At 44.2% G+C, this 13,660-nt stretch overlaps 5 protein-coding genes across 5 annotated transcripts; 3 read left to right on the top strand and 2 right to left on the bottom strand.

Moving 5' to 3' along the window:
* Positions 1-382: 382 nt before the first annotated feature.
* SEC13 (GTPase-activating protein SEC13) lies at positions 383-1,330 on the top strand (the record flags this gene model as incomplete). The annotated part of the gene is made up of 1 exon (XM_018882950.1): positions 383-1,330. One exon carries the CDS (start codon positions 383-385, stop codon positions 1,328-1,330), a length of 948 nt encoding a protein of 315 aa, XP_018735188.1.
* Positions 1,331-1,657: 327 nt separating this feature from the next.
* PNP1 (purine-nucleoside phosphorylase) lies at positions 1,658-2,608 on the bottom strand (the record flags this gene model as incomplete). Its single annotated transcript, XM_018882949.1, has 1 exon — positions 1,658-2,608. One exon carries the CDS (start codon positions 2,606-2,608, stop codon positions 1,658-1,660), a length of 951 nt encoding a protein of 316 aa, XP_018735187.1.
* A 541-nt stretch (positions 2,609-3,149) lies between these two features.
* On the top strand, positions 3,150-3,548 carry MRP49 (mitochondrial 54S ribosomal protein MRP49; the record flags this gene model as incomplete). Its single annotated transcript, XM_018882948.1, has 1 exon — positions 3,150-3,548. One exon carries the CDS (start codon positions 3,150-3,152, stop codon positions 3,546-3,548), a length of 399 nt encoding a protein of 132 aa, XP_018735186.1.
* Positions 3,549-10,180: 6,632 nt separating this feature from the next.
* AWJ20_976 (subunit of NADH-ubiquinone oxidoreductase, mitochondrial precursor, putative) lies at positions 10,181-10,915 on the bottom strand (the record flags this gene model as incomplete). The annotated part of the gene is made up of 1 exon (XM_018882947.1): positions 10,181-10,915. One exon carries the CDS (start codon positions 10,913-10,915, stop codon positions 10,181-10,183), a length of 735 nt encoding a protein of 244 aa, XP_018735185.1.
* Positions 10,916-11,733: 818 nt separating this feature from the next.
* Positions 11,734-13,272, top strand: GLO3 (Glo3p; the record flags this gene model as incomplete). The annotated part of the gene is made up of 1 exon (XM_018882946.1): positions 11,734-13,272. One exon carries the CDS (start codon positions 11,734-11,736, stop codon positions 13,270-13,272), a length of 1,539 nt encoding a protein of 512 aa, XP_018735184.1.
* Positions 13,273-13,660: the final 388 nt, after the last annotated feature.

Here is a 13,660-nt window from a genome sequence, read left to right as displayed (position 1 = left end):
AGGAGCAACCAGGGTCTGGGGCGGAGCCCCAGCCGCCGGAGGTAGTCTCGCCGGCCCTTGGCCTATTCCCCCTGAGTCCCCTTTAACAGAATACTACACCCGTGTAGCCGCATTCGTAGCCTCAGCAGCGTGGCAGTTTGAAATATCGGGAGTATTAGGTGGGTTAGAGAGCATTACAGGACCGGAACCGATATCGAGATTTGGATTGATTCCACGTGTAGTTGTTTAGTGTACGCGTAGTTTGGATTCAATTGATTGTGTCTGTTTGTCGAGCTGGTATATCTGGCAACAAGTTCAGGAGATTCAGAAAAAAACCAGTCATTCTGGTCATCTTAATTGCGATTGATTCAGAGACTGTAGAAGTCGAAGTCACAACCTAAAAATGGTTTCCATTGGCAATGCACACAATGACCTTATTCACGACGCTGTGTTAGATTATTACGGAAAGCGTCTTGCTACCTGTTCGTCAGACAAAACTATTAAGATTTTCGAGATTGATGGCGAGACTCAGAGGCTAATTGATACACTTCGTGGCCATGACGGGCCAGTATGGCAGGTCAGCTGGGCTCATCCTAAGTTTGGTGTGATTCTTGCTTCTGCTTCATATGATGGAAAGGCATTTATTTGGAGAGAAGATAATGGCCAGTGGTCAAATATTGCCCAACATGCTGTTCACCAAGCGTCTGTGAACTCTGTATCATGGGCCCCTCAAGAGTACGGAGCTCTGTTATTATGTGCTTCATCTGATGGTAAGGTTTCAATTGTCGAGTTCAAGGATGATGGTAAACCCGACTCTATCTCTTTCCCAGCACATGCTGTTGGTGTCAACGCCGCTTCCTGGGCCCCTCCATCTGTTAGTGGCTCCATTATCCAGACCGGTGCAGGAGCTACTATTAATGCCGCTACCGACGGTAATGGCTCATCGACCACATCGACTGCACAGGAGACCCGCCGATTCGCGTCTGGTGGCTGTGATAACCTCGTTAAAATCTGGAAGTTCGACAGCTCGGTCGGCAGTTATGTCGAAGAAGTCGCTCTTGAGGGACACACCGACTGGGTCAGGGACGTGGCCTGGTCGCCCTCGGTGCTGTCAAAATCATACATTGCATCGGCCTCGCAAGACAAGACCGTCATCATCTGGACCCAGGAGGGATCTGGTCCATGGAAGAAAAACCTCCTTAAAAGTGACAAGTTCCCCGATGTCGTTTGGAGAGTCAGCTGGTCGCTCTCTGGCAACATCCTCGCTGTTTCTGGCGGCGATAACAAGGTCACTCTCTGGAAAGAAAACCTCAATGGCGAGTGGGAATCGGCCGGCGTTATCGACGAATAGTTTGCTAGACTTTTATATAAATAATTGTACAATCAATACTGGCTGTGGTTCTGCCTCCGATGGCTGGGGCTCTGCCCCAGACCCCGTGGCTCCTCTCGCTTCGCTCGAGTCCGCCTACGGTCCTGACAGTGTTTGGACTCGGGAGACTGGTCTTTGAGGCGCACGATAGCTCTTCGTATTTCTCAGATATACAATATCAGAATCTTGAATTGCTACTTTGTAGAGGATCACTAGAGTTACAAACGAAACTATTTGATCTGCTCTTACCAAGAAGAATGGTTCTATTAAGAGGATTGAAGATTTAACTATGCACTATTTTTCAGGTCGCTATAGAGCTGAGACAAGCCGTCCAACAATGGCTTGCACGTCTTTGGCTGCCTCGTTTCCAGCATCGACCACTTCCTGGTGAGTGGCTTTACCTTCGGACAGCGAAGCATTGAGGGGTTCACGGGCTGAAGGGATCTTTTCGGAAACAGCTGCATTTGTGATCAGACTGAGGGCTAAAACTCGCAATCCGCTGTGACGAGCGACAATTATTTCTGGCACTGTACTCATACCAACGGCATCAGCACCTACAGCTAGCAGAAAACGGACTTCGGCTCTCGTCTCGTATGTTGGACCACTGACAAACGCATAAGTACCTTCGTGTATTGTCCTCTTGATTCCAAGGTTATCTGCCGACTTGAAAAAGGCTGCTCTCAAATCGTGGTCATAGGCATCACTCAATGCTGGGAATCGTGGTCCGAATCGGTCGTCATTAGGGCCCTTAAGAGGGTGTAGACCAGCCAATCCAGGGAGGTTGACATGATCTGTTAACAACATGAGGTCACCAACCTTGTAATCAGGGTTCAGTCCTCCAGCGGCATTGGTAACAATTAAACATTGAATCTTCAAAGCTACGAATACTCGGATGGGGAATACTGTGTCTTTAATATCATATCCCTCGTATGTATGCAATCTCCCTGCCATGCAAATAACAGGTGTCTTTTCTGGGCCCAACAAGCCTGCTACTAGTCTTCCAGCGTGACCAGCCACTAAATTAGTTAGATCTGATAAGAATTTCGAGACTTCACGATTGAGTCTATAAACAGTACCCAAACGCCATGTATTCAGATTGCATGAGACTCGCCGTAACGACTCGAGTGAAACGAGAGGAGCAGCGGGGTCTGGAGCTCGGCCCCAGATGCTGGGGGCAACAGGCACCAAACTTACCTGTTGAAGACCGAAAATGAGGAATCTCTTCGTATGGAATGGAAACAATTGGTTCTTGGAGGTCATTGGTGATGCCTCCAAGTCCAGTTCCACAGACGACGGCGACTTTAGGATTGGCCAGTTCAGCTGGTAGTCTTTTAGCAATTGTTTGTGCCACAGTATGGGCCAATTCGTAAACTGAAGCCTCAGGTTCTCCACTCATGGTTAGTTTGATTGATGTACGAAGTTAGTTGGAAGCAGCTGATTGAGGACTAAAATGACCGCTGGTTTGATAAGACCGCTTGCGTAGCCGCGTCGGACCCTGCATATTTACTTTAAGGCTTTAGTCCATAGCTTCTCGGATAACCCTCAGACAATAAATTAAGAGCCAATTGGGATATATTCGATAATTGTTATATCCCAGATTTCATTTGGCTAGTTATAAATATCGATAGTACTTGGGTCAAAGAGATATTCCAATTATGTCTCCAATTACTGGGTGTCAATCTTATCTCACATATGATGGTGATGCACGGCGCTATCTTTGATTGATCGCTAAAATTTCACAGCTTCACGACTCGACATCAAATCCAGATATCAGCATTTTGGATATTGATAAGATTCAAATATGAGTGGCCTTAACAGACAACTTGCTAGACTAAACTCCATTGCCAAGGGAGCTGGATCCGTCAGGGTACCAACAAATGTTACTGGACTCTCTCTTCGTCTCAGTACAAGGAGACCAGCCAAGGGTGCCAAGTCGTTCTGGCGTGAGAATCTACCACAAGTCCAATTTCACAACCCATCATTGCCTATAACTGTCAAGAAGGTTACTGCGGAACAAGAAGCGGCAGGCGAAAAGATTTCGTTAAGCATTTCATTTGAAGATGGTACGTCGAAATCGGTTGAGACCACAGAAAGGACTTCTGAACAAATTCTAGAAGACTTTGTCGCTGCATCTGGTGCTTCCCAAGTGCCCGAAAATGAAATCCCAGTTTTAAAACGTCCTTCATTCCACGATTTATGATGAAATTTCTCTAATTATTTCACTAAAATAGCATCCTGTACATATTAATATTATTCTTTCGATGATTTAACAACTCTATTCACAAGGCATTATTTTTCAAAAGTTAATAGAGTAAGAACTTGTGAATTTCTAGGTACTTGATTGTGATATTTAGAGTCAGAGCTTTTTCGACAACTTACGTCGACATATTTATGCTATCTATGCAGCGATTGGCAGGGTGTAAGATGATTCTCACCGACAGTTGGCTTGGGTTGGGCTCACACATTGAATGTCCAGATTCTAATGTCCGCACTAATCTCAATTGCTTCAGACCAATGGCTTCTAATGTAAAGTATTTTACTAAAGCAATGAAATGTCCAGCAGTTCACGGTCCAAGGAAGCCATGGCTCTTCAACTGATTTTCCAGCCTCTACTTCGGAGTCTTTACTCCAATTCCGTTTGGGTCAAGCAAAATAATAACGGTACCATACAGCTAATTGTCCAGACTGACACAACTCCTGCTTCGCAGGAGCAACCAGGGTCTGGGGCGGAGCCCCTGCCGCCGGAAGTAGTACCCCCCCAGTAAACTCCTGCTAATAGGAGCAAAATGGTTCGGAGTAATTGAATGTCAGACTCATACACTGGATTATCTGACACTCATTTTAGCCGACTGCTTTTACACTAAAGGATTATCTGATGCTATGAAATATCCGTCAAAAAGCCCAGAAAGCAGGGAAACGAGTCGGAATTTTGAAAATAAAGTTGGTTTGCTGGAATAGCACTTAACATGGATTTCATAAAAAAACACCTGTCTAGGATAAATATCAGACTGATACCCCCAGCTAATGTGCCTAACTGCTTTTCGTCTGATCGAATCTTGCCTGGCTCGTGTGGCCATCAGTGCAGGAAAGCTCGATCAGTTAGAAAGACTTCTTGAGCCAGATCTATGAAATAAGACGGAAATGCTAGCTGAGAGTGAGTAGAGAAATATATTAGTCTGAGTATTTATCCTGGACTGTTTTTTACATGAGCCGACTGTTGTTTTCAGTATTCCGACGAGGGCTCGGACAAAATGTATTACCTGGTGTTAAGCTTCATCCAACAATTTTGTTTATTTACTGTTACCCGGAATTTTAACCTTAAATCGTGATTTACTGGACACCGGGTAACACTGGAACAGCAGAGGATCTGGCATGGATGTAGGTGACTCGAAATGGGCTTTGCCCGACTAATATGTGATCGTGCAGATGATCTGGCATGTATGTAGTTGACTCGACATGGGCTTATCCGACTATGTAGTTGACTCGACGTGGGCTTGCCCGACTAATATCTAACCATGCAGAGGACCTGGCATGGATGTAGTTGACTCGATATGGGTTTGCCCGACTAATATCTCCAGATGGTCATATTCAATCAGTATTTCGTTTGGTATCAGACTTTCGATGTTAACAAATGGCTGAATTCCTCTGAGTAAGGAAAATTTGAATAAAAAAATAAAGCAATTCCCAAATCGTAAAATTGAGGGGTTACATGGAGTATAAATCACCAGATCATGCATTAATTTTAGCATTTCGAGCCCCGAATCATGAGTTGGAAGAAGAGTTGAATTGCCCAAGACGAGACCTAGACTAATATCTCCGAACAATGCGCCCAAATAGTGTACCTATCTGTATTTTAGGTTCTGACTAATGGACACAAAGAGCGGTTTTTCACAGAATATCTTCAGATGGTCGAGTTCAGATCGTATTGATGGGTTGAGGTCATGTAATGAAGTCTTAAAGATGATTTTGACCAAATAAAGTCTCCAGGTGGTCCTTTTTCCGTCCAGGCACTGCCTCAGACCCATAGATGCAAAAGGGCAGTTTTCGCAGAGCGTGCAGGTTGGGCTTCCCCGACTAATATCCCCTGTTTATGCATTTAAATTCACGAGTGAGAGATACAAATAAAGCTATTTTTTTCTCGTTTGATTTTCATGGTCAGAGATTACTGGAATCACATTGTGTGGACAGTTTTGGTATCGGATATACACATTTGTTTGTTCCTTTAGGTATTTGCTAGGTTTTCATTTAGTTGTTCCCAATTAGACTATTCTTAACAACCTCCTTAATTTTCGGCACAAATCGTTGAATTGTGTAAGGAAGTATAATAAAATAAGTGTTGAAAAGAAATATTCCCTAGTTTCATGCCTCCATGAATTGTGCACATCACCCACAATTTTTTGAGGTTACCCGGAACTGGGCTTTTGTCTTTGTGGAAAATGCTGACAAGTCATTTATTTAGGCAATTCCTTTGCTATCATGGGTAGAAAGTTGTTCAACTCATTGAAGTCTATTTATATTTCCTGTCCACGAAATCCAGCTTTGTGTTATGGGTGTAAAATTCAATGCTAGTATATGAAAAAGCAGCGTCCATCACATATGCAGATTTTGTATTGAATTGCAAACAATATGGCATACTCCGACAGCCTCCATTTATCTGATTGCGGTGGTACTCTCAAAACCACAGAGCTGTCTCGATCAATTATGTAGAGATATCTATATTTGTTTATGCATCGATTGACAGGGTGTGAATTCTCGTCATTATTAAGCGTTCACTAATCTCGTCCTTTTGTGCGCATACCTCGTTTTGGTTTTCTTAAATAATGAAGTTCACTAATTATGGTCTAGAAGCAGATATTGACGTTCTTCTAGTATGTGAGAGGTTAGGCAATAATTGAAATTCAAACCACGGTATCGTTTAAAATTTATATTTTAAGAAACACACGTCCAATGGTGTTAAATTAGCTAGATTAGCTAGTGAAGACATGGTTATATCATTAAACCGGCGACGGTCAGTGGTTCAGTCTCCTTATTACTTCCTTGGCCAGAGCTACTAAGAGATCTAATAAATTCTCTATAGAATATATATTTAGGATCAAAGAGTTTAAAGAAAAGGTCACGCTAAGCCTTCGGAATTGGAGTCCCCTAAGCCTTAGAGACCGCGGTAGATCGTTACCGCATTAGATTAGCGCGTTTACCCCTGAAAGTTCATTCTTACTCAACAGCCCTAAAAGATAAACAACCTGCTTGAGCAGGAAAACGACGAGAGCGTATAAGTATAAGATAGATCAGCGGCTCAAAAGGCGAAATCTAATCATGCTTTTTGTCGTCCATCATATAAACTCTGTACTAGTAAGTTGCTTGACAGTAAGGTACATGTATACGTGACAGCTGTACATGTCATGTATTATTTAGGTTCTCCATATCTTGTTAATAATTTTTTAAAAATTATATACTGTGAATGCAGTTTGAATAATTATCGATAACGAATGTACTAATTTGTATTCCGATCTTTATAATTAAGGTTGCAGATAGTCATGCACTCTAGTTCCAAAAGCAACAGAAATTATTGATATCCGAGGTACTTTATCTTCCATACAGAATACAGAATTTATCTTACAGCTCTCTTGAATAAAAAAAAAAGGGAATATTCTGATTATAAATTCAATTTATCATGGTTTCGATTAATTCAAACTTAGCTTCCTCTTATCAAAGTCAAGTGCTGTTAATTGGCTGGCTGTATGGTTGAAAAGGTATGCGGCTGTTCGTGTTTTATATTACCCCTTTTAGATCTGGGGGTCCTGAACCTTCTCAGACAATTTTAATTTTTATTAGGTTTCTATCTATTAAACTAGGTCTGAGTTGGATGGGGCTACGATTCTTGGTGATCAGTTTCTTTTAAACTTTTAATTGTCACAAAGCTTTTTCTTCCATGGATGGAAAACGACTGGATAACTCGCAATCGACACAAGTTATTGGCGGAAGTAAGCCTCTTTCAGTTCCTCATGAGGTAAGTCAAACAGCCGGATTAAGCCATTGAACGCTCGTTGTGTACGTGGTGGATGTATAACTCCTTGTTGAGTAAAACTAACTTTTCAAGCTCAACGAGTTAGACAATTCGTCAGACTCGCTGTCTGATATTAAATCATTAACGACAAAGTCTGAGACTCATCAGCATCTGAAATCACATTTAAAACCCAAAGTGGCACCTCTTGGCCCAACAAAAAATAACGACCCCAGAAGTGTTTTATCAGTTGCATCAGCATCATCATTAGATAGAGCTAAACGGCGCCTTGTACTGAATCCAGCTGATAGACCCAGACCCCTAAGTATGACGAGCGCACTAGATTATGAGGGTGTCATGCAACATGAAGGGAACATACGAGGAATTGAGGAGAGCCGACTAAATGGCTCTAGAAATGGCTATAGAACATCAATTGGAGACTGGAGAAATACTGGTAATGGCAATATCACTAATATTAGAAATCATATTGAACCGGGTCTGCAAGATGATGATTTCGATAATGATCCTTTTACAACATCACACCCTACAGCCCTGGTGATTGACGATTATGATGATATCGACGACATAAATTCGTATTACAGTGCGGCCAGTAGCACAAAGTCAATCTCACCTGCCCTAGCTGATAGGAAAATTGTCGATAGTGTTGCTTCTACTGGATATGCGAGAGCTGGAGTTACTGACAGCAGCAATGCGAATACCGCAGTTGACGCGGCCATATACAAAGAGGATCCTTCGAGATATACTTATCAATTGAGTCAACAAGGTAAATATTCTTCTCCTCAGATCTCACCTAACCGACTAAGACCCGGCTCGGGTACTTCTAGTCGGGTATCTACCCATCCAAGCAGACCCGAATCATCATTTTCCTCAGACAGAAGATCTCAGGTTTTTGAGGAGTTGGACGCTGTTCAGCAGCGAATTCGACGTTTGAGACTGGAGAACGAGCTGGCCTCGGTCGAGGTCGATGAGGCGAAACGAGCTGTTAGTGAGGGAACTAAAAGAATAGGCACTCCCTCAACGCCAATCGAAAATATAAATCAGCAGCAACAAATTCCACAATCCCATAACCAAGGATCACAAAATTCATATCAGGCAGAAAATGAACTGCAACAGCAGCAGCAGAATCAAGAACAAGAATTTGAGCAACAGCAACAGCGTCAACTACAATACAGTCAGCAACAACATCAAGAGCACTATCAGAAGCAACAGCTATTACAAATGCAGGCTCAGGAGCGTATTCAAGAGAGACAAGATGCAGAATCCCATACAGTTCAAGCATCTGATCGACCAGACCCAAGGGAGTACATTCATGAAACAAGTACCGATAATCGTTTTGATGGTGTCAACAAAATAGATCAAAGTCTCGAGTGGGATCGACAAGAACCAATATCGGCACTTGCCTCTTCGCCTCCAAGACAAGCCACAAGATCAATTCCTCTCTCAAGATCCTCGACATATGTCTCGGAGGAAAAGTTAACACCGGAACGAATTAATGGGAGTCGATCAAATATTCGCTCTGTTAGTCACCCACATCAATACTCTCAAATAGCATCACAAGGACAATCGTCATCTCCATTTCAACAACTGAACGAGCAAAGTGCATCTGAAAGGCATGTTATCACCCTGCTCGAAAGAGCACGACGACTACGTGCTAATGACCCAATGGTACCATTGTTAGAGAAAGTCGTTAGTGATACGATATCGGCGTACTCATTGGCTGAAACATACGATCAGGCACGATCAATAGATCAAGTATACCTGTCTTTAGCAGACTTTCTATTGTCATACTGTGATATGGTTCCAGATTTTGTCAGTTCGCAACCCATGGTTATGAGCAACAGCAATGGTAGTAGTTCCATGTCAAGAATGGGAGCACATCAGTCATTGCCATTATCCAAGTCATATGCTCTAAAACAGAATTCCAACTTGACTCCTTCTAGGGGTGTCAACCATTATAGCAGTCCTCTGGCATACGATGGTAACAGCAGGTTTCGCGAACTCACTACCAAAAGCAGTCCTGTTGTTCGAGCCCAATCCACACTTGGCTTTTCGCGACCGAGCCCTGGACGAAGAACAAACAGCGGAAGTTTTACTCCAATTTCTGGATTGTCGGGAACACCATCAGCTCGTACTTCAACTCTGACTTCTAACAGATCCAGCGGACATCGACATCGATTCTCAGGGGACTTTTCTCGGTTTGATGGCTACTTCTAGTACTGTCAGTCCTATGCCTTTTTTCGGCGAACCCTGATCGATCGATAGTAGCAGTCCATCAAGATCAATACGGAGTAGTTTCTATCCTGCTGTTTCCAATTACAGCATAAACGACTCAGCCTGGAACGTCAGTAACTGCTACTGCCGACAGAATCTGGTCGGGGTAACACTTTGTCACAGACCTGTTAAAATCCTATGGGGGGGTGTTTCCAAGTGTCTTGAACACATGGCGGAGAATATAACAGGGGACCTGGCTCCATCCAGTCACCGGACCGTCTATTTATTATGATAACTCGTTCTTATAGTCATTACTAGCATATATTATCCGATCTCTCACCGGGGAGTATATGATTCTACCTCGGTGATTGAAGCTCGCTACCTACTACAACCTGTAGCTCCACTCACTACTCTCAAATAATTACCCGTACATTTTCTCATAGAAATTTAATGAAACGACCTGACTAGACCTCTCTTAGACCTAAACTCAGATCAATGTCTTTCCTTGCCCTTATCATGGTCTCAATCAACACAATGAATCAGACCAATTCCAATAACAATGCAAAAGTTTATTAATATCTAGATTTTTAGGACATCAGCTATAGATCAGCGCGGGTGATATCAGCCACATTAAAAGGCTCCTTGTTAAGAAGAACCTTGGGTCCACTGAAAGGTTCACAGTCTTTTCGCTTCGAGTACTCAGGACCAGGAGTGACCTTCTCGCCCTTTTGTAATTTAGTAAGAACCTCAGTAATACCCTTGGCAGTGAGATCTTCGAAATAGTCATCATTGATAGCGATCATAGGAGCATTGACACAGGCACCTAAACATTCAACCTCCGATATAGTGAACAAACCATCCTTAGTAGTTTGACCAGGCTTGATATTGAGATGACTAGTAATAGCCTCCATAATAGAATCCGAATTACAAAGTTGACAGGGAGTAGTAGTACACACTTGCAAGTGGTACTTGCCCATTGGCGACTTGTTGTACATTGTGTAGAAAGTAGCGACTTCATAGACTCGCATGGGGGGCATATCGAGCAACTTAGCGACATAGTTCATGACACTAATAGAAGTGAATCCAAGTTGACGCTGGCCGATATCTAGTAATGGCATGACAGCCGACTTTTTGTATTGAGGAGGATATTTTGAAATGACTTCTTGAGCTCTAGCCAGGTTCTCAGCAGTGAACTCAAATGGAATTGAAGGGTTATTTTCAGGAGTATTTCTGTGAACAGCATGTACCGACGAGTAGCCACGAGCAGACCGGCGAGCCACGCTCAAAGTAGCAGGTTGAGCCCTGGCGATGTTTCTCAAAGTCCTAGCGAGCATATTTGTTGTATCTCTGTATCACGGTTTACACGAATCAAACCAACTCCAACACAAATAATTTAAATAAAATGGCAATAACCAATCCAAAACAAATTGATTCGACTCCGAGTTCAAGCAAACGAGCTTTCAATGAATTCTGCAATCCAGGAACACTACAAGGTCACCTCAGCGTGCTTCTCTCCATGCGATTGAAATTTCACTCCAATCTGCTGAACTGCGTAATTTGCCTCGACGTGATTGGACATTCCTCAGCCGTTCCCTGCCCTCACATTCTGGGACGGCTGTCAGGGGGCATGCCTCCGGCGGCTGGGGCTCTGCCCCAGACCCCGTGGCTCGCTTCGCTCGTTGCGAGGGGGTGGGGGTAGTTCACCTTGGCGAGTCTTGTATCATGGTTGGAGCAACGAAAAGTCTTGCTTTCTTGGCTCATTTCTCAAACAGACCGGTGAAAAACTGCGGAACTGCTCGAAACTATATCACGTGACATGTAATATAATGAGACCAACTCCTCATAATTTCACACTAAATTAGAATCCAATTGCCAGACCCATCCCCCCACCCCCTTCCTCTCCCCCTTCCCATCCCCTTTCCCCTCCCCACGGTCCCAGCAACGAGCGAAGCGAGCCACGGGGTCTGGGGCAGAGCCCCAGCCGCCGGAGGCAGACCCCGATCCCCCAAAGCGGCTCGCGCGGCGGATGCGGCGTGGAATTTGGCGACGTGTTGATTGGGATCAAGCAAGCGGGCGAGAAGCGAGATAAGAGTTGAAAAGTGAGCTGGAGATTGCAGTTGCAAGCAACGCGTTTGGTTAGCAGAGTAGAAACATGTCGGACGAGAAAGCAGTGATTTCAAAGGAGGATATTAAGCCTTTTTTTGATAAGCATCGGTCGATTCCTGCTAATAGAGCATGTTTTGACTGTAATGCTAAGAACCCGACGTGGTCGTCGGCCACCTTTGGCGTATTCATCTGTCTCGACTGTTCGTCGGTCCATCGTAATCTCGGTGTTCATGTCAGTTTTGTACAAAGTACTAACATGGACAACTGGTCAGTTGGTAACTTGAGAAATATCCGAATTGGTGGTAATAAATCGGCCCGGGACTTTTTCGCTAAGAATGGAGGTTCGCAATATCTTGTCAATGGAGCCAATGCAAAAGATAAATATACAAGTCGTACAGCCAGTCTGTATTTAGACGAACTTCGTCGTCGGGCATTATCAGACTCAGTCAAGTTCCCCAACGAGGCGGTTCTCGATACTTCGAATCTGGTGGGTGAATCTCTTGGAGGTGGCTCGTCTTCGTCTCTCTCACTCAATGATACTAATGGTGACGATGCCAGTTCGTCTAAAGACAGTTTCTTTGCTAATTGGGATAAACCTCTCGTCAAGAAACCCACCCCTCCAGTATCCAGATCCTCGACTCCTGGAGCCGGCATCTCTCGAGGTGTATCACCAGCTGTCAACAGTGGTAACTCATCTACCACTACTAGTAATAGTACGACTACGACTGCTACTACATCCAGTAATCGTATTTTGTCGAGCAAAAAAACCACTTCTTCCAGCTTGGCATCGTCATCGGCCAGAAAAACCAATATTCTCGGAGGTGGAGCCAAACGACCTACTAAGTTGGCGGCCAAGAAACTGGGCGCTGATGATCTGGATTTCGATAAAGCCGAACGTGAAGCAAAGGAAGAACAGGAACGAATTGCTAAACTGGGATATAATCCTAATGATACAAAGAATGGTTCATCTGGAGCAGTTTCTAGCGGACTTGGTAGTACATCAGCAGCAGGCAAAACCAGTCTTTCATATGACGAAGAGCCACTTCCAGCCTCGCTGGCATCTCCTGCTTTGAACAGTTCATCCACATCATCATCCAAAGTCGAAGATACTCGTCAAGCATTTGTCAAGCTCGGATTTGGCCAGACGTCTGCTGGTCCTAAAAAGACTGCCAGTCCCCAGACATCGACTCCCAGTATCACGCCTGCTCCATCTGCCAGTTCATACTCGAGCTCGGCCAATTCTGAAGTCGTGAATAAATACGGCAACCAAAAAAGCATTTCATCCGACGAATTCTTCGGCCGCAATTCGTACGATCCCAGTGCCCAAGCCGAAGCACGCACCCGTCTTCAAGCGTTTGACGGTGCTACTTCCATTTCCTCGAGCAGTTACTTCGGCCGCGACGAGGACGAAGAGGCCGAAATGCGCCAATCCGCCAGCGGCGAGTTCGCATCCGTCGAACGGGTGGCCCAAGACATCGCTGACCGAGTCAAAGGCATCGCTGGTGAAGACATGACCGTGCTCAAAGACGCTATCGAGCAGGGCGCGTCCAAGCTCAGCGATCTAATGAGAGAATATTTACGTTGATTTTAATACATAGCTTGTCCAGAACTCGTTGGTGTCCTGTGTGCCTCCGGCGGCTGGGGCTCCGCCCCAGACCCTGGTTGTGCTCCGCTTCGCGGAGCGGCGTCGTCCTTGGGACTGACAAACAAAATTCAGTAAATTCATCAGCTCGATATCTGGATAACTGGTTCATCAACTCAGAAACTCAATTGCTGAACAATTCAATAGCTCAGTCACTGTTTTTTTGAGTTGATGAACTGGATGATTGACAGCTGCAGAGAACAACTGCAACATGACTGCCAGAAACGAGCCAAATTCAAAAACATTTTCTCTCCAAAAACTTGGAAAACTACTATTGCGACTGTCAATTCAACTGCTATTGCAACTTGTACCAATTTGTTGTGACCAGGGA

This window comes from Sugiyamaella lignohabitans, chromosome A, assembly GCF_001640025.1.
Source record: "Sugiyamaella lignohabitans strain CBS 10342 chromosome A, complete sequence".
In the NCBI taxonomy this organism is placed as follows: Eukaryota; Fungi; Ascomycota; class Dipodascomycetes; order Dipodascales; family Trichomonascaceae; genus Sugiyamaella; species Sugiyamaella lignohabitans.
The sequence above is the reverse complement of the archived record's forward strand: the minus strand, read 5'-3'. Positions and strand labels throughout refer to the sequence as shown.